Here is a 21085-nt window from a genome sequence, read left to right on the forward strand (position 1 = left end):
CTAACCCTCCCCTTCCGCGGCCTAACCCTCCCCTTCCGCGGCCTAAACCTCCCCTTCCGAGACCTAAACCCCCCCTCCCCCTAGTTCCTAACCCTAAACCTCCCCTCCCCCTAGTTCCTAACCCTAAACCTCCCCTCCCCCTAGTTCCTAACCCTAAACCTCCCCTCCCCCTAGTTCCTAACCCTAAACCTCCCCTCCCCCTAGTTCCTAAACCTCCCCTCCCCCTAGTTCCTAAACCTCCCCTCCCCCTAGTTCCTAACCCTAAACCTCCCCTCCCCCTAGTTCCTAACCCTAAACCTCCCCTCCCCCTAGTTCCTAACCCTAAACCTCCCCTCCCCCTAGTTCCTAACCCTCCCCTCCCCCTAGTTCCTAACCCTAATCGTCCCCTTCTGCAGCCTAACCCTAACTGCTGTATACAAATTGCGCATGTATCACAGGGTTTAAATGAAGATCCATATTGGACAAGGACCATGACTTTTATCTTGGTGGTTAAAGCAAGTGAAGCTTCAGTGTACTTTAATGTCTTAGGGAGCGATGCACTAAGCCGTGGAGAAAGAGAGAAAGTATCAGCCGATCAGTTCCTAGTTGCCGTGTTACAGGCTGTGTTTCAAAAATGACGGACAGGAGCTGATTTTTTGGTACTTTACCTCTCTCCACTTTATCACTCCTTAAGGCTTAGTACATTGGCCGGGTATTCTCTATGTATATATTTCTCTAGCAGGCTGTCTTATGTTGCAGTGTTGGTCTCTGTTTGCTCAGTTCTGCTGTCAGCTAACTGCCGCCAGAGATGACTTCTTGGTGTTTCCTGAATAAATAACACTTGAAGTGCTCAGTGTGGGTGGGTTTCCCTTTATATTGGATGAACTCCAGCTTGTGCCAGTTTCTGTAGGAAGTTTCACAATAGACTCCGCAGAATACATTGTTGGCCTATTGTCGCTGCATTGTTGGCAAGAGTAGCGGAAAGGAAAGAAAACTCCAAATGAGTTTCTTCATGACTGGAGTTGTACAGACTGCACTAGTGTCCATTTCGTAGTATACACATTTAGGAGAGCTTGTCAGTGCCCCATAGGTGGCCTCTTGTCACAGTTCACATAAACTGTATTCTGTTGATGCCTTCCTGTCTTGTGTTGCTAATTAAATCAAACACTTGACAAATGGGGACACATTACAGTATGATTCATAAATATACACTGCATTATTTTCATAGGTTTAGTTTGCTTTGTACTTGTACAAGTTAGCATAAAGCGCCATTTTAGACATGTTTTGGCCAAATGTAGTCACATGGTTGTGGAAGACGTAACGAACGATGAACTGAATAGTATTTTATGAGAAAAATAAAATGAATGCAGGAAGTGGGCCTTTCCTGTTTCCCCTTACCAGCCGGACTGCAGATAGCGCCTTTATGAATGCATATCTAATGAGCAGGGTTAGGGTGTGCTGGGGCTTTGTTCATTTACAGTACAGACAATTAGGCACATTTATGAGACTATAAACATGTGACATCGTTGCAGACGTTACATTTCACAAGTAACCTTTACTGTTTTCACTTATGACTGGATTTGCAGCATGTAGCTAAAAATGTCAGCTTGCTTTAATGGGACGTAGTCCGTTTGTTGACACTCTGCTGCCGACAATCTATACATATAGACGGGACAGTGCCGATTCTGCTGTAATTTCAGTTAAAACATTTTAAGTTGCAGTATAACTTTAATTCCGTTACGTTCCGATCATGTTAAAGTTCTATTTCTGACGCGGTTAAAATGCTTTTAAACATTACAGCCATGTCTGTATAGTGGTGATGGCATTGTCCTGCCCTCATACAGGTGACCGACATACTGTATGTGTTTCCGTCTGAAAATGGGAGCTTTATCTAGCTTGAATGTGTAATGCTTTCATATGCGTTTCATAATGAATGTTTGTATGAAGCACTTGAATATATTCTGTTGTAATTCTTATTCCTAGGCTTACAAGGGAGATTCTGCTGCATTAATCCAGTTGGAGGAAAAGGAAAAGTTGCTTTCTGCTGCCAGAGATGAATCCGCTCTTGTGAAGGAGCAGTGTAGGCAGCTTACACAGGTAGCCTCTCCTTGGTCATGACCAACGTGTGTGGTGCAAGGGGGGCGTGGGAGTCTTGGGAATCATTATGCATGATTTGTACAATAAAAGGGCTAAGGGCCTAATTCAGACCTGATCACTAGCAGGCGTTTTTTGCACCGCTGCGAACAGACAGTCTCCTTCTACAGGGGGGAGTGTATTTTAGCTGTGCAAGTGTGTGATCGCATGTGTGGCAGAGCTGTACAAACAGATCTTCTGCAGTCTCTGCGCAGCCCAGGACTTACTCAGCCGCTGCGACCACTTCAGCCTGTCCGGGACCGGAATTGACGTCAGGAACCCTCCCTGCAAACGTCTGGATACGCCTGCGTTTTTCCAAACACTCCCAGAAAACGGTCAGTTGCCACCCACAAACGCCTTCTTCCTGCCAATCTCCTTGCGAACGCACGTGCAAATGGATCCTTCACACAAACCCATCGCGATCCGCTTTGTATCAGTGCAACGCGCCTGCGCATTGCGGTGCATGCTTAGTTTAGACCTGATCGCCTGCTGTATGAAAACGCAGCTTAGCGATCCTGGTCTGAATTACCCCCTGAGTGCACAAAGGCCTGTCTGGCAACATAAGTTGCCCTTTGTCCAGACATCATCCTGTCTTTAAGGCCCAGTGATCCTGAATGATCTCTTACCATTAGGAGGGTAATATTGGTACTACACTGCAATATTTGATATATTTGCAATGCAGGGTGTGAGTTTCTCAGGACACAGTTAGTGATGTGATGGGGTAGACTCTGCTATACGTGTGTTGCAGTAGGAGGAATTTACTGTTGCTGATTATTTGTATCTGCAGTATTTGTGTCATGGTGATGTCCTGTTTGATGGCTAACACATAGATTCCCAGCTCACTAGTAGGGCCCTCTTATGTTTTTGTTTTGCTAATGCCCTGCATCGCAAGGACGTAGCTTCTGGGTGAAGTGCTATTCAATAGCTCCCACTGTAAACCCACGAGAAGCAAAATTCTGCTCACTCTTCTGAGTGTGCAAGCAGAAATCCATGTTATCTAGGTCTAGTTATGGCCTTACTGTGTGCAGTGACAGCATTATGCCCAGTTCTTAACCCAGCAATTAAGGCCGGGCATTAGTTGCAGTAAAGTGTACCTCCCAGGTTAAGTAGCGGGTGTGATGCAGTCAATTGAATAGCTTCTGGGCAGATAACTCTGGGAGCTACATCCCCGCGCTGCGAACTGAAGATGTGTGTTGAGAAAGTAATAAAATGACTGACTTGTTGCAGCGTTAAACTGTAAATTCCTTTCAGTGCTGCATCTGTGAGGATTATGAAGGGTATGGTCACTAGAGTTTTCCAAACTCCGCCGTTACACTCCAAGTTTTAAGGATATCCATGCTTTAGCACGGGTGACTGAATTAGAATATAGTCATAAGTGCTGTGTTCGCAGAACCTTCATGTTCAGTTATAAATGTAATCTCGTCTACACAGGTTATGTCCAATTGGAAGTAACAAATGTTAGTAAAAAAAATACATGCGTTCGCTGACAGTTGCACATTCTTCTTTTAACGTCGTAAGGGAGTACTAACAAAACCTGGCGTGATGTTCAGCTGCCACATAGCAAGTTATTACGCTAGGAAACCCTCTATGGAATGTGAATAGAGACCCGCAAAGGTTTTCCTGTCAGCTTGAGTTAAATTAAGGCCCAGCCGCAGAATCTCACCGCTATTGGAGTCTTCCCTATGTGTATAGATGTTTTATGTGACAGAAATATTAACTGTTTTTTGTCTATAGATGAATAGATTATAGTGTTGTTACCGCCATAATAGTGAATACCATGGTTTCCATTTGATGACCTTAGTTTAGTAATTACAGCCTCTCTTGTGACAATTGAGGATCTAACATTATAGTATATTTGTTTTTATTGAAGGAGCTTTTATCAGAAAAGCAGAAATCAAACTTGGTTGAAGTAAAAGCACGGGAGAGGATCAGCTTGCTGGAGAAGGAGCACGGGGCTTTCCAAAGCAAGATACACAGCAGTTTCCAGGACGCCCAGCAAATGCAGCTTAAAGTAAGGAAGCGAGGGAACAGATTAAAGCAGTCATTCTATGCATTAACCATCTGCTTGGCTGGATGTCCTGTTGGGGTTAAGGTGCATTTGTCTGTTGGGAAATGCTGGAATTTGTAGTGCAGCAATAGGTGTGCCACAGGTTTCTCTTTTGTGTTACACATCCATTGTTGAGTTTTGACGTGTAAACAGGTGTCTGTACATGCTTTCACAGGTGGTTAAACATGTATATTACACGTCTGTAATCTTGATGTAATAGTGCTCTTCTGGCTTGAAAAAACGTACCCTGTTCACACTTGTGGGGGATCATATAACATACTGAAAATATAAAAAATTTTGGTTACGGTTTCTACAATCACGTTAAGGCCATTGTTTTATGGGGTTAGTCCAGTTACCCATGAGTTGAGCAAAGCGTAAGACTTACGGTATTGCCAGATTTGCAGGGTTTTTGTACGCAGACCATGGTTGTGTACACTAATCCAGGGTGAGATTAGGCCGTGAGGGGGACTATGCACAAAAATCTGTGCTTCCAGGTTGAGATCAGTCCCCGAGGGGGGCGATGCACAAAAATCCACTAATCCATGGTGAGATTGGGCCGTCAGCGGGGCTATGCGCAAAAACCCACTAATCCTGGGTGAGATTGGGCCGTGAGGGGGGCATTGCACAAAAATCCACTAATCCTGGGTGAGATTGGGCCGAGAGGGGGGCATTGCACAAAAATCCACTAATCCATGGTGAGATTGGGACGTCAGCGGAGCTATGCGCAAAAACCCACTAATCCTGGGTGAGATTGGTCCGTGAGGGGGGCTATGCACAAAAACCCACTAATCCATGGTGAGATTGGGCCGTCAGCGGAGCTATGTACAAAAACCCACTAATCCTGGGTGAGATTGGGCCGTCAGCGGGGATATGCACAAAAACCCACTAATCCATGGTGAGATTGGGCCGTCAGCGGAGCTATGCACAAAAACCCACTAATCCATGGTGAGATTGGGCCGGGAGGGGGACATTGCACAAAAACCCACTAATCCATGGTGAGATTGGGCCGTGAGGGGGGCATTGCACAAAAACCCACTAATCCTGGGTGAGATTGGTCCGTGAGGGAGGCTATGCACAAAAACCCACTAATCCATGGTGAGATTGGGCCGTGAGGGGGGCATTGCACAAAAACCCACTAATCCATGGTGAGATTGGGCCGTCAGCGGAGCTATGCACAAAAACCCACTAATCCATGGTGAGATTGGTGCCGTCAGCGGGGCTATGCACAAAAACCCTCTAATCCATGGTGAGATTGTGCCGGGAGGGGGACATTGCACAAAAACCCACTAATCCTGGGTGAGATTGTGCCGGGAGGGGGACATTGCACAAAAACCCACTAATCCTGGGTGAGATTGGGCCGTCAGCAGAGCTATGTACAAAAACCCACTAATCCATGGTGAGATTGGGCCGTCAGCGGGGCTATGCACAAAAACCCACTAATCCATGGTGAGATTGTGCCGGGAGGGGGACATTGCACAAAAACCCACTAATACAGGGTGAAATCATGTCGTCGGGGCGAATTGCAGTGCCGCTGATGGCCTTTATACACTGCTGCAACAGCTCGTCCCCCTTTGCAGGTGTTTGGATTGACCCTTATGTGAGCATACAGTATGTAGTTTCTATATGTGTTCAGAATATACTGATCGTGTAACCCTGAATAAAGTGCATCTGTAGCATGGCTGTCGTTTACGAGGACCTCCCTTGTCTGTACATGTTCAGACGAGGGAGGGGGTCGTTAACGATGTGCGGGAACGCGCATCGTTAACATTGAGTGTTCACACTGGATGAGATTGTAAATGATCTCCCTCAGATTGGCCCTTCTGAGCGAGATCTTTTACTTTAGAGTCTAGTGTGTATGGGGCTTAAGGTTATAGTTTACGAACTACAACATGGCACTACAGTTACATCATATTTGAGTGTTTAACAATGTGTAAAATTGGAGTAAAATCCTGGAGAATAAGGCTTAAAATGCACTGTGTGCTGCAATTAAATTCAAATTAAAGTAAGTTTCAGAGCTAACCTTTTATTATACAAATTGTAAAATAAATTCCTGAAAATGTAAAACTTGCCGGGGAATCTCTCCAGCAAATCCCCATTAGATATCCGTCCCTGATATCTAATAGTCTAGCTCATTGCCCTCATGCCAGACGTTTCCATGTCATACTTGTGCTGATTTATCTACAATGCCTCGCCATCTACTCCTTATTGTTGCCAGGGCTAACTCTGCTACTGCTTGAAATAACTTCACAGATCTTTCATTTATAGCTTTGGATAGAACTGTCGCTCTGCTTCCTTCCAATACCAAAGCAGAATGTAAGCTGGGAGCAGATGGTGCCCTGAGACATCCTTCAGCCTGCGTGTGTGTATATAGATACACATCTATATATAACCTGTGTCCTCCCTTTAAATAAACTTCTCCATGTGCCAAGTCATAGACCAGGCCAATCAGATGGGCTTTGTAACTGGACATGGTAATATGTGTCACCTGAGCATAAAGTACTTATAAAGGGGGAAGGAGCCAAGACGTAGTAGAGTAAAGGTGATACATAGTTTTTACACAGGGAAATAAACGAAAACCTTCTTATTATTGGTGCATTTATAGTTGCTAACTGTTGTGGCAGTGAAAATACTGCTGCGGAGAGAGGTGTCTGTCATTAAGGACGGGGGAGGGGGCCCATTCAAAATGTTGCTATGGTTCTGCCCCTGATTTGCATAAAACAATTCCTGAGGTTGTAGAATAACTTAAATTCAGCAATGAGCTTCTAACTTCACATAAATCTTTAAAGAGACACTATGTTATGTTAATGTAACATTACCTGTATCTTCCAGAGTTATGCAGGCCATACTTCTATCTGGAAACTCCCTGATGCACTAATACCGATCCATTTGCCAATCGGTAGACTATATTGATCGGCAATCCTTCTGGGAATATGCGCAATACAGCATGTTAAACTTAAAGACTTTATTTTATTTTTGGGTCGGAATCGTTGAATTAAGATTTTTCAACATGTTGGATTTTGCCGTCGGGGGAATGGCAAATTGGCGCAAACGATTGTAAATGTCTGGGCCCCTTAAAATATACTTGCAATATTTTAGTTACAGTTGTGCAGCTTGCGTACTGAATGCTGGTGTAAAGATAATAGTCATTTTTATGTACAACAGCTTTAAAGAGCATGCCCCTATTTTGCCATTTAGTTTTGTGCAAGGAAAATCATACAATGGTTTCGTTGGCAACGATCAACTATAAGTATTTGTTTCTATTAGTTTATCCCACCCCCGCCTCCCAATCCCCCTTGTTTAATGCTTTGTAGAAATTCCTTTAGCTGTAACTGGGCCACTGATATTTTATGTCTCTACAATATTTAGACATTTCACATTTGCGTTTTCAGTCTATGAATGTGTACATTGGTGTTTGTTGACCTGTGTGATGTGCAGTATGGTGTTCTATAGCGGTGGCTTGTAGTGGAGTTTCTGTAAATAGAACGGTCCTTGAACACATGCATAAAAGTATTGTAGCTGTTCACATGAACGGTATTAATGTGTCATGTTTGTTTAGTTTCAGCAGGTCCGCGAGCAGTTAGAGAGCCAGCTCGCTCACCTGAAGCAGGAGAATGGTATTCTAAGAGATGCTGTGAGCTCCGCCACCAACCAGATGGAAAGCAAGTATGTCCTTCTGCTTTTGTATGGAAGATCTGCCTTTCTGTCTTTAGTGCATAGCGTTTGTATAAATAGTAGGAACTATCGCTTCCCATTGTTCTAGTGCGGCTCCGTCATGACCAGCGCAGCCTGCCCTGTGCTCACAAGGCCATAGGTGGCCAAAGTGCATCTACTTGCAGGCTTATGTTCTGTGTTACAAGAAGCAAATGTATATATCACTAAGCACCCAAAAGTCAGGTATAACACACCTGCTGCTATGGGCACTAGGGAAATGTCAATCCCCTTAAGAAAAGCACATAATAGAAACATTGCTAAGCGCAGGTGGAATACTCTGGAAACCAAAGCACATAAGTATGTGTATAAAAGATGTATTTATTAAAGCATATAACTAAACAAATCACTATAAAAGCTGGACCCCTGGGAGTCTAGAATTGAAAAGTAACAATTACACTTGCCAAAGCTTGTATACACGAAATGATGGATGTAGAGTATTAACAATGTTATTCCTTCAGTTTATAACAATCTGAAGAATAATACTATACATATTTAACACCTTAAGCAAGACTCCCTGAGAGGTGTTCTGTGTAAGTAATGAAAGAGGGGGCTCTTAGGGGGTCATTCCGATTTTATCGCTCGCTACCTACTTTTTGCAGCCATGCAAACGCATAGTCGCCACCCACTGGGGGAGTGTATTTTAGCTTTGCAAGTGTGCGAACGCCTGTGCAGCCGAGAGGTACAAAAACAGTTTGTGCAGTTTCTGATCAGCGCTTGTGATCTCTTCAGCCTGTCCGTTCCCGGAATTGACGTCAGACACCCGCCCTGCAAACACTTGGACACGCCTGCGTTTTTCCAACCACTCCCTGAAGACGGTCAGTTGACACCCATAAACGCCCCCTTCCTGTCAATCTTCTTGCGATCGGCTGTGCAAATGGATTCTTCATTAAAACCATCGCCCAGCAACGATCCGCTTTGTACCCGTACCACGCGCCTGCGCATTGCGGTGCATGTGCAGTAGTGACCTGATCGCTGCGCTGCGAAAAACAACAGCGTGCGATCAGGTCGGAATGACCCCCTTAGAGCCTTACTAAGCATCTCACCGCTAAATGTGATCAGATCTAGTCACAGCTTGTGACCTCAAATTGTTGGCTCAAAATATGGAGCAGTCCTCTCTTTCCAGCATCTGGCCTCCCCAAAATGGTGTATGAAACGAGGGTTATAGATTTATAGCAGCTGCTGGTTAGTAGGAGTGTTCCGTGCTCTGGCAGCAATAAACAGAGTCTCTACATGGATGCGTCGGTGGCTCCGCTGTGATATCCCGCTGCTTAAACAAGTAGATCTGCAGAAGTGTTTCTCATGTCAAACTTCTGATGCGGACTTCTAATTCCTTCATGTACAGTGAAATAGATGTGGCGGTGAGGCAGCGCTCATAGGCTCCCCGCAGGCACAGGCACACACGCTTCAGTTGGATAACACTCCAGGGGACGCATTTCGCTGTCACCAGGACAGCTTTTTCAAATGGCGGGTGCCTATTGAAAATTATTTTTTATTGACTACAAATGTCTCATTATATTGGCTGCTCTATCTGCCTCTGGAATTGTGCTTTTCTGGACATTAACGGAGTGGGTGCAATGGATCTCAAATATGGAATATCCTAAGTGAAAACTGGTCCAAAAACATTACTGACCTTGTGTCTGGGTTTAGGCACACTCCTCCCCAGATGTTTTCCCCACAGCCACCACTACTCACCTTTTGCGCTCTGCAGCAGTGAGTGGTCAAGGGTCCTACATGCTGCTTGTCTGCAAAATGAAAACCGGGGGCCAGGATGATGCCACTGTACAACACTGCAGGTGGTCTAAAGACAGGCAACATGTTGGCCACCAACAAACTGCTGGCGGGAGCACGTGACCGAACTGAGCAGCGCAGGAGACACATAATAGGGAAGGCTGGTCCCCAGCTACATAAGGTTTTGTGGCTGGGTTTGACTGAATTTTTAGGTTTGTGATCAACTTAAATGTCAGATAGAAAACCTGACACTCGAAAAATTAAGCCTTGAAGAAAACGGCATTTTTTAAAATAATGGGGTCTGTTTACTAAGCCTTGGATGGAGATGAAGTACCAGCCAGTCAGCTCCTATCCTATTTCAGACCCAGCCTGTAACATGGCAGCTAGGAACTGATTGGTTGGTGCTTTATCTCCGTCCACTCTATGGGGTCGATTCAGTTCACCAACAGTTGAATAGCGCCGGGCATTAGCTCCCGGCACTATTCAATACAGCGACTAGCTACCCTCAATTGTCGGAAATTCTTCTCTCAGCCCTGGGGAGAGAGAGAAGAAAACCGACAAAAGTGCTGCCGCGCAGCCGGCGCAAGGCTGATTCTGTCGGGAATCATTATCGCCGCGGGTAGTTAAGTCGGAGAATGCCAGTTCTCTCAACAAAACAACCTGTTAAGTCCGCGAGAACGGGCATTCTCCAACTTTAGCTGAATTGAATAGCGTCTGGAGCTAATTCCCAGCGCTATTCAACTGTTGCTGAATTGAATCGACCCCTATGTCCACCCAAAGCTTAGTATATAGACCCCAATATCCTTTATTACTAGTAGAATAAATGACTATGGGGAGATTTGTCAGAGCTAGGAGAGAAAGTACCAACCAATCATCATTTAATTATTCTACAGGCTGTTTGAAAAATGACAGGAGCTGATTTTGTTGGTGCTTTATTTCTCTACAAGGTTTGATAAATCTCCCCTGCTGTTTGGTGTTAGCATCATAAGATATACTGCACAGTGGGTGACTTGTTTGAAAACAGTTCCACAGCAACTAAAAAGGAGGTGGTGCTGACCGTGACAACCAATTAGAATTACTTTTATTATCTTACTAGCAAAATAACCGGTGCACTTTGAGTTGGAAGAGCAACACAACTTTCCTTACACAGTTGCATGTGGAACAGGTTTCATAAAGGTGGCCAAATATATTACAGTTACGTTTTTGCTCTCTTTTTGGCAGACAATCCAATGATCTTATCAAGCTTCGCCAGGATTATGCCAGGCTCGTCAAAGAATTGAATGAGAAAACCAGCAGCTTGGCAGAAGAGGAGCTGCAGAAAAAGAACCAGGAGCAGATGGCGGTAGGACTAAAGGTGCAGGACTATCTATCTATCTATCTATCTATCTATCTATCTATCTATCTATCTATCTATCTATCTATCTACTACTTTTGGTAAGAAAGCATCCTTAGAGGTAGATTTCATCTCTGGTTTGTGTTCTAGGGTCAGATGCAAGAAGCAGAGAGGAGATGGGAAGAAGTAGAAAAATACCTAAGAAAAAGGATGTCCGATCTAGAAATGACCCAACAAGGTTGGTACTCCCATTCTCTGCTTCAGGTTTGTGTTTCTGTTTCCGTCTCATATTTATTAAGACATTTGTGCTGTAGAAATATAATAAAACATCCCCCTCGTGTATCTGCTATGATGTACTGGTTATGCCAAGCATTGTCTGTTTCCTCCGCAGATCTACAGACAAAGCTGATCTCCAAGGAGGCTGAAGTGCAGAGTTTCCACAGCAAACTCACAGACACCATAGTGACCAACCAGCAGCTGGAGCAGCGAATCATGCAGCTTATGGATGCTGGGCAGGATGGCAGCCTACAAATGCAGGTGCAGGTACTGTCTGTCAGGACGCTCGGCTGTGTGTACTGCAGTTATATAAAGGGTCAGCGAGTCGCCTACAGGCAACGTTTTTATTCCTTGTGTGTATTCCCCTCAAAGTGTTGTGGTGGTTACAGTGAGTGTATTGATGATAGAGACGTGTGAGGTCACCCAAGTGGAGTGGTGGCGTCATTGCAAGTGTTCATGGAATGTTCCGTTTACATGACCATGCCTATTCACTTTATCTAACTGGCCTAGGGAGCCCCATCCAGTCATCTTTATGCCCTCCATATTTATAGCTAATGTAAAACGTGCGTCTGCGAGTGGCATTACATAACTATATTGACCTCCTGGGAGGGGGAGGGGGAGGGGGGGGGATGGATGTGTATGTGTGTGTGTGTATGTATATATGTATGTATATATATGTGTGTGTATATATATATATATATATATATATATATATATATATATATATATATATATATATATATATTTGTGTGTGTATATATATATATATATATGTATATGTGTGTGTGTGTATGTATATATATATATATATATATATATATATTTATTTATGTGTGTGTGTATACCCCTTGATGAAGTCCAGATAGGACGAAACGCGTTGGGTACTGCCTTGATCTAACCTCACTCACTAAAAGCTAAGATATTATACTCCTCTCTTTTACTTTTGAACGCTATTGTTAATTTTTTTTATCCACGCACCTTTTATGTCGAATGTTGCTCTTTTTTACGAGTCAACAATGTTTGTATTAGCTTTTATGCTTTTACACTCGGTATTGTTTTAGTGTGTTCTATTGCAATAAATTGTGTATACTTTTTATATTACCACCCAGCTTTGGTATTGTTTGGCACCATTGATTGCTTTTTACTACCGCACCCTCTGTCTATATATATATATATATATATATATATATATATATATATATTATTTTATTAGAATTTCATTTGCTAGATATAATCTTGTAGGAGTTGTGTTCCTATGCTTCATCTCACATAGATTCATGTTCAAGTATTTGCTTATAAACACCGTCAATATTAACCCCTTGAGACCACTTTGGGGCATGAGCAGCCATTTGGATAGCCCTGATCTACAACGTCCCACCTGCATAAGTGGACAATCTGGTATCATGTATTGGAGGACAGCTCAGTGACATTGATATGTTTGACAGACTGGAATTGTTACAGAGTTTATATGGCATATGTGCATATTGAGTCCTGATACGGTGGGTGTTTGGTTGGAATGGCCGCGGTTTTGTGGTTCCAGTCTGCAGAACGGCTTTGTTAGCGTGCACCAGCTTGCAGTTTACTACTCTGTGTATATGATTATTCCTTTATGTCGTTGTCACACTGTCTTCAACGTGCCTTAATCCACTTGATGGATTAAATCTCCCGTAGTCATCAGTCCCTGAGCTGGAATGAGTCACTCTGTTGTCTGTAAATGTAAACTATTCTGCTTAAATTACACTGGGCTGTGACAGCTGACTGCGGAGTTAGCATAAATTAGTGTATGCTAGGTTTATTTTTCTTTTTTCTCATTAAGTTTGTTGGATCTTTTCAGTTTATTTTTATATGTAACATTTAATATTTCATGAGGCTGTTTAAGCATTTAAGTTGGCCAGGGCCAGTGCGTTGTACATGCTGTATTTAGGGTGTGTACTGTTTGATCACCCTAGTGTTTAGTTATTTGGATGATCTGCATAATACTGACTGCTGTAGTTGTATAGAGCACAAAGGGGGAGGAGATGGACTTAATCCGTGGAGAGAGAAAGTACCAGCCAATTAGCTCCTAACTTCCATATTACAGGCTGGGTTTGATAAATGCAGTTAGGAGCTAATTGGTCGGAAGTTTATCTCTCAACTTTATCTCTCTCTAAATTGGAAGCATGGGGGTTGTTCAGCTGCTCAGAGCAGTGACCGATAAAATGGCATAAAGGCCAGATACAGTGTTACCCATCTCTTATATATTTGCCCAGATCTGTGACTCAGTGTATAATGCTGGGCGGGGCTCTAGCAGGGTCTGCCCCTCTGAATCACAGATCACTGTGAGCTAGAACCCCCTCCCCCCCCCCCACAGGTCCACATCATTACTAGCCCTAGGCCAGATACACAGGCTGTAGCCATATGCCGCAGTGGTGACCGCTCCATAAGCGGGGGGTTACAGCGCGGCTCTCCCTTCCCTCCCCTCCCCTCCCCCTTCCACAGGTTACACGACCACTGGGCCACATACACAGGCTGCAGCCATATGCCGCGCTGCTGACAGCTCCTTACCTGTGGGTTACAGCACGGCTCCCCATCCCCTCTCCGGGGACGATGCCGGCGGCTGCTGGGTGTGGAATGCGGAGGGCGGCAGCGGAGTTGCACCGTGCTGCAGCGGAGTTGCCCAGATCCCGGTGGAACACACAGCGCGGAAGCAGCGACGCGAGGGACGGCCACCGGCCGCAACCAAGGGCTTGACAGCGGCGGCCGGTGACGTCACGGGGTCGGCCCTTCCTATGTGCTCTTTTTGCTGCTGCTGTACACACAGCGTGGTGGCCGTCAGGTGCCGCTGGGGTCAGCGGTGACGTCACGGAGGCGGGGTTTCCAGTGTGCTCCGGCTGCTGCTGTACACACAGCGTGGTGGCTGCATGGTGCTGCTGGGGCTATGGTGTAGTGGGAACAATATCATGCTTCAGGTACTATTGGATAGCAATGGTATTGCATAGTCTTTGTACTGCTGTGGTATAGCCAATGGGGCGCAGTTGTTAACAGGGTGTCACACATAGTATTGCACCAGCCGGCAGCCCAGGTGTGTGAGGCATTATATAAACACTACCCTGCTGCATGCATGCCCACAGGGTACACGGCAACCCCGGGTGGGTCCCACTGCTAACGGCAAGCCCCTTCTCCTAATGATCAGGTTCTACATTGTGCAACTATACCTATGATACATTATACTGCACAGGACTAGGGTGTATTCTCTACAGTGCATTGCTGCTACTAATCTGGGACTTTATCATGCATACACTACAAACTCATTTTACAACGCTGGCTGGGCCTGCAGCAGGGACTGCCTTTCTGCATCACAACCCAGGGACTGTACTACACTATGTGATTCATCATGGCCTGTGGCCACTATTCACGCAGTTGCAAGGAGCTGCGCCCCCTTGATCGTGCACGCCCTTTGGCCATGCAATATTTCTCTGACGGTCCTAGTGGATGCTGGGAACTCCGTAAGGACCATGGGAATAGCGGCTCCGCAGGAGACTGGGCACAAAAAGAAAGCTTTAGGACTACCTGGTGTGCACTGGCTCCTCCCCCTATGACCCTCCTCCAAGCCTCAGTTAGATTTTTGTGCCCGACCGAGCAGGGTGCAATCTAGGGGGGCTCTCCTGAGCTTCTTAGAAAAAAGTTAGTTTTAGGTTTTTTTATTTTCAGCGAGACCTGCTGGCAACAGGCTCACTGCATCGAGGGACTAAGGGGAGAAGAAGCGAACCTGCCTGCTTGCAGCCAGCTTGGGCTTCTTAGGCTACTGGACACCATTAGCTCCAGAGGGATCGAACACAGGCCCTGCCTCTGAGTCCGGTCCCAGAGCCGCGCCGCCGGCCCCCTTACAGAGCCAGAAGCAAAGGTACCCCTCCTGCAACAAGGAAAGGGGTATTATTCCACAATGTTTGTGGTACCGAAGCCGGACGGCTCGGTGAGACCCATTTTAAATCTAAAGTCATTGAACACTTACATAAAGAAGTTCAAATTCAAGATGGAGTCACCCAGAGCGGTTATCTCGAGCCTGGAGGAAGGGGATTATATGGTGTCTCTGGACATCAAGGATGCTTACCTGCATGTCCCAATTTACCCTTCTCACCAAGGGTACCTCAGGTTTGTGGTACAGAACTGCCACTATCAGTTCCAAACGCTGCCGTTTGGATTGTCCACGGCACCGCGGGTCTTTACCAAGGTAATCTCCGAAATGATGATACTCCTTCGAAGGAAGGGAGTTTTAATTATCCCGTACTTGGACGATCTCCTGATAAGGGCGAGATCCAGGGAACAGTTGGTAGTCGGGGTAGCACTATCTCAAGAAGTGTTACGACAGCACGGTTGGATTCTCAATATTCCAAAATCGCAGCTGATCCCGACGACACGTCTTCTGTTCCTAGGGATGATTCTGGACACAGTCCAGAAAAAGGTATTTCTCCCGGAGGAGAAAGCCAGGGAGTTATCCGATCTAGTCAGAATCCTCCTAAAACCAGGTCAAGTATCGGTGCATCAATGCACAAGGGTCCTGGGAAAAATGGTGGCTTCTTACGAAGCAATTCCATTCGGCAGATTCCACGCAAGAACTTTCCAGTGGGACCTGCTGGACAAATGGTCCGGATCGCATCTTCAGATGCATCAGAGGATAACCCTGTCACCAAGGACAAGGGTGTCTCTCCTGTGGTGGTTGCAGAGTGCCCATCTTTTAGAGGGCCGCAGATTCGGCATTCAGGACTGGGTCCTGGTGACCACGGATGCCAGCTTTCGAGGCTGGGGAGCAGTCACACAGGGAAGAAATTTCCAGGGAGTGTGGTCAAACCTGGAGACCTCACTTCACATAAATATCCTGGAGCTAAGGGCCATTTACAATGCCCTAAGCCAAGCGAGACCTCTGCTTCAGGACCAGCCGGTGTTGATCCAGTCGGACAACATCACGGCGGTCGCCCACGTAAACAGACAGGGCGGCACAAGAAGCAGGAGGGCAATGGCAGAAGCTGCAAGGATTCTCCGATGGGCGGAAAATCATGTGATCGCACTGTCAGCAGTGTTTATTCCGGGAGTGGACAACTGGGAAGCAGACTTCCTCAGCAGACACGACCTCCACCCGGGAGAGTGGGGACTTCACCCGGAGGTTTTCCACATGATTGTAAGCCGTTGGGAAAAACCAAAGGTGGACATGATGGCGTCCCGCCTCAACAAAAAACTAAAAAGTTATTGCGCCAGGTCAAGGGACCCTCAGGCGATAGCTGTGGACGCCCTGGTAACGCCGTGGGTGTACCAGTCGGTTTATGTGTTCCCTCCTCTGCCGCTCATACCCAAGGTACTGAGAATTATAAGACGGAGAGGAGTAATAACTATACTCGTGGCTCCGGATTGGCCAAGAAGGACTTGGTACCCGGAACTTCAAGAGATGCTCACAGAGGACCCGTGGCCTCTACCTCTAAGAAGGGACCTGCTCCAGCAGGGACCCTGTCTGTTCCAAGACTTACCGCGGCTTCGTTTGACGGCATGGCGGTTGAACGCCGGATCCTGAAGGAAAAAGGCATTCCAGAAGAAGTCATCCCTACTTTGATAAAAGCCAGAAAGGATGTAACCGCAAAGCATTATCACCGTATTTGGCGAAAATATGTTGCGTGGTGCGAGGCCAGGAAGGCCCCGACGGAGGAATTTCAACTGGGTCGATTCCTGCATTTCCTGCAAACAGGAGTGTCTATGGGCCTCAAATTGGGATCCATTAAGGTTCAGATTTCGGCCCTGTCGATTTTCTTCCAGAAAGAACTGGCTTCAGTTCCTGAAGTTCAGACGTTTGTCAAGGGGGTGCTGCATATACAGCCTCCTTTTGTGCCTCCAGTGGCACCTTGGGATCTCAATGTAGTTTTGGGGTTCCTAAAATCACATTGGTTTGAACCACTTAAATCTGTGGATTTAAAATATCTCACGTGGAAAGTGATCATGCTGTTGGCCCTGGCTTCGGCCAGGCGCGTGTCGGAATTGGCGGCTTTATCCTGTAAAAGCCCTTATCTGATTTTCCATTCGGACAGGGCGGAATTGAGGACTCGTCCTCAGTTTCTCCCTAAGGTGGTGTCAGCGTTTCCCCTGAACCAGCCTATTGTGGTGCCTGCGGCTACTAGGGACTTGGAGGACTCCAAGTTGCTCGACGTTGTCAGGGCCCTGAAAATATATATTTCCAGGACGGCTGGAGTCAGAAAATCTGACTCGCTGTTTATCCTGTACGCACCCAACAAGCTGGGTGCTCCTGCTTCTAAGCAGACTATTGCTCGCTGGATTTGTAATACAATTCAGCTTGCGCATTCTGTGGCAGGCCTGCCACAGCCAAAATCTGTAAAAGCCCACTCCACAAGGAAGGTGGGCTCATCCTGGTCGGCTGCCCGAGGGGTCTCGGCTTTACAACTTTGCCGAGCTGCTACTTGGTCAGGGTCAAATACCTTTGTAAAATTTTACAAATTTGACACTCTGGCTGAGGAGGACCTTGAGTTTTCTCATTCGGTGCTGCAGAGTCATCCGCACTCTCCCGCCCGTTTGGGAGCTTTGGTATAATCCCCATGGTCCTTACGGAGTTCCCAGCATCCACTAGGACGTCAGAGAAAATAAGAATTTACTTACCGATAATTCTATTTCTCGTAGTCCGTAGTGGATGCTGGGCGCCCATCCCAAGTGCGGATTGTCTGCAATACTTGTACATAGTTATTGTTAACTAATCGGGTTCTTGTTGTGAGCCATCTATTCAGAGGCTCCTCTGTTATCATGCTGTTAACTGGGTTTTGTATCACAAGTTGTACGGTGTGATTGGTGTGGCTGGTATGAGTCTTACCTGGGATTCAAAATCCTTCCTTATTGTGTACGCTCGTCCGGGCACAGTATCCTAACTGAGGCTTGGAGGAGGGTCATAGGGGGAGGAGCCAGTGCACACCAGGTAGTCCTAAAGCTTTCTTTTTGTGTCCAGTCTCCTGCGGAGCCGCTATTCCCATGGTCCTTACGGAGTTCCCAGCATCCACTACGGACTACGAGAAATAGAATTATCGGTAAGTAAATTCTTATTTTAACCACTAACACAATTATGATTGCAGGTAATACTCCATATAATACAAATATAGCACAGCCTAAGGGCGTGCAGGGGTTCAGGGGGCGTAGCCTGTTGCATAAAATACAAAGATTCCACGCACAACGGGCGTGTAGGGGTGCACCCTTACGACTGTGTGAAGAATCACCTAGTATAGTGTGACAGCTTCAGAGTATGTGTATGTAAAAGTAATGCCTTTCAATAGTGCAGGCTTTTTGAACCAGTGTGCCGTGGCACACTAGTGTGCCGCGACCAGTTGCAAGGTGTGCCGCGGAGTCAGAGCCGCTTCCTGCATCTTCAGAGCAATATGTTGGCACGGGCTCTTCTTAGAGGATCAGTCGTGACCTATGCCTTGAAGACGCGGCAGTGTGACATCACAGGTCACAGCCACCACGTCTCACCACCCAGCCAGCCAACATGCCTGCATACACATCTTCCAGTTCCCACCCAGATACAAAACTTTCCCTGTCCACCACATCCACTCCTGACCAACCGCCCGCTGCTCAGCATTCGCTGTCCACTATGAACAACCCCCGCAACTGAAGGACAGGGAGGAGGACAGCTGACAGATAGGGGCTAATAATAATTATCTTATTTTTCCTGTGGGGAGCAAAAGGATTTATGTGGGGAGCAAAAGTATTTATGGGGAGGAACAATGTAAATAATTTAATAGGATTTATGTGGAGAGCAATGTAATATATTTTCCTGTGTAGGCCAGTGTACTGTATGTGTGGATTTTTTTTACTGCGAGGGCCAATGTGTGTGTGTGTTTTTTTTTTTCCATGGAGAACTGATGGTGTGCCTTGGCAATTTTAAAATATTATTCGGTGTGCCGTGAGTTAAAAAAGGTTGAAAATCACTGCAATAGTGGGTCATATTGGGAACCCTGCATTTGAGCCTTATTACTTTATACGTTCATTTCTAATAGGCTGAGCTGGTCAGGGAGACTGATTACATATGGAACCTTGTCTCTATGCAGCACAAGTCATTCTTGTTTTCTCTCCTTTTGCTAGGATCTGTTGAAGCAAAATGAAGCACTGAATGTTCAAATTCAGAAATACCATTCCCAGATGCAGGCCCAGGTAAAGAGACCACCAATTAACTTAATTAACATAGGAGCAGATTTGGGTAGGTGATTAGAAGTTAAAATGAAAATTAGTCTAATGACCCCTAAGTATTGTAACAATTGGTGTATATAACCAATACCATTATAGAGCTTAGTGACCGTGCTTTAAAGCTTATTTCTTTTGTTCCTCAATATGAGTTTTACATTCCCCTTTCTGATAGCAAGACGTTTTCAGTCTTATTTCCATGTCTCCTGCACTGGGACTGGTAGTGCCTCATTTCTAGGAGTATCTGTTTCAGAACACATCTACCTCTAGTTGAGTGTCGCAGTAATTGCTCCAAACCTTTGCTGTGATCATCAGATGTTTTTAGTTGTCCCTTCAGATCTTCCTGAAAGTAGGATGTACAGTAGTGATCCATACCGCTTACACGCCTGTGTGCTTTCTCTCTTCCAGTCTTCTGCTTCGGTGAGAGTGGATGAACTGCATAAAGCGTAAGTCTTAAGTGTCTTTGTGTCAGGTTGAGGTATGTTCTCACCTGTAATTCATTGAGTAAATTGCCTATTGATAAACCGTAATGATTGGGCTCCACAGCCTGTTATTGCTAAAGAGGTCCTGACTGATGGGATCGTTGTCTGATTTGGTGACACGCTTAAGTGTTCTGTGCCATGACCAAGCACCCAGATATCCTCCCGCTCTAATGGTGCTAGTGGAAGATGGCGGCACAGGTAGTTCAGTCTTCCTGTCACCACATTTCTAAGTAATATAAGAAAATACGATATCCAGTAGATTTTCCGACTTCAATGTGGATATAGAGCAACATAGGTGACCAGCTTAAGAATGAGTGGGGGCTTTCAATAATAAGGTGCAGCCCATTAATTCACCAGAATCTACTGGTTTTGTGGGTTCTTATGAAAATGCATTCAATCTGCTAAACTGCTTCCTTTATGTGCAAGACTTCCCTTTAATGCAGGTTAAAAACCATGTGTATCGCCACTATTAGGGTGTTTGTTTTATTTTTTCATTCTTATAGTATGAACAATAATTTGATGAATTTGGAATGGCCTTTACTTTGGAATAAAGACGTTGGTAGTAGTATGTATGCTTTCTATAGTAGTTCCAACATGGTAAAGCAGATATATTACGTCAGCAGCATTACACAGTTCTAATAACAAATGAGCACAGAATCCGTGTAAGAGAACATTGCAGTGTGTATAGGTGAGCCCTATGGAAGCGGAAGGTGAAGCCATATAAAGAGGATATGTTGCTCTCTCAGGGAGTGGTGTAATGCTGTATTTTGGTTTGTAGTGGTTTGTGGCTCGTTCTTCTTGGTTAAACATTATGGAACTTGAATGTTATGATTTAACTATTCTTACATTGACATTTACAGACAATATCTGGCTCTAGGGGGGTTATAGTGAAAGATAATTTCACCCAAAACTCGGTTTTTGTTTTATTAACAGGAAATACGTAGTACAAATAGGCCTATAAAGATGTCACGGCTCCTGCATTCAGGCTGATCGGTGCCTCTCTCCAGATTCTCAATGTGTTGCCTCCCAAATGCTGCAGATTTTAAGAGATTGAGTTGAAGTGATGCCTGCTAGACTCTCCTTGTTCCTGCGCCCTGGCCAATTGTTAGACATGTCGTGTGCTGCGAGATCCTGTCTGCGTTAGATAATGTTCCCACACCAATGTGAAAATCGTAACCCTGTTATGTGACGTTT

At 45.5% G+C, this 21085-nt stretch overlaps 1 protein-coding gene across 13 annotated transcripts in view; it reads left to right on the forward strand.

Annotated features, from left to right (window-relative positions):
* KTN1 (kinectin 1) overlaps positions 1-21085 on the forward strand; it is a 277158-nt gene that overhangs the window by 97634 nt on the left and 158439 nt on the right. For 10 of the 13 annotated variants that reach the window (XM_063947961.1, XM_063947966.1, XM_063947958.1 and 7 more), the window contains exons 6-13: positions 1963-2076; positions 3983-4123; positions 7716-7822; positions 10820-10952; positions 11082-11169; positions 11323-11474; positions 19311-19379; positions 19818-19855. In XM_063947961.1, the coding sequence (XP_063804031.1) occupies positions 1963-2076; positions 3983-4123; positions 7716-7822; positions 10820-10952; positions 11082-11169; positions 11323-11474; positions 19311-19379; positions 19818-19855 (842 nt within the window). The remainder of the gene's footprint in view (positions 1-1962; positions 2077-3982; positions 4124-7715; positions 7823-10819; positions 10953-11081; positions 11170-11322; positions 11475-19310; positions 19380-19817; positions 19856-21085) is intronic. The other 3 variants (XM_063947959.1, XM_063947967.1, XM_063947968.1) reach the window with 1 other exon arrangement.

This window comes from Pseudophryne corroboree, chromosome 12 (genome assembly GCF_028390025.1).
Source record: "Pseudophryne corroboree isolate aPseCor3 chromosome 12, aPseCor3.hap2, whole genome shotgun sequence".
NCBI classification, from domain to species: Eukaryota; Metazoa; Chordata; class Amphibia; order Anura; family Myobatrachidae; genus Pseudophryne; species Pseudophryne corroboree.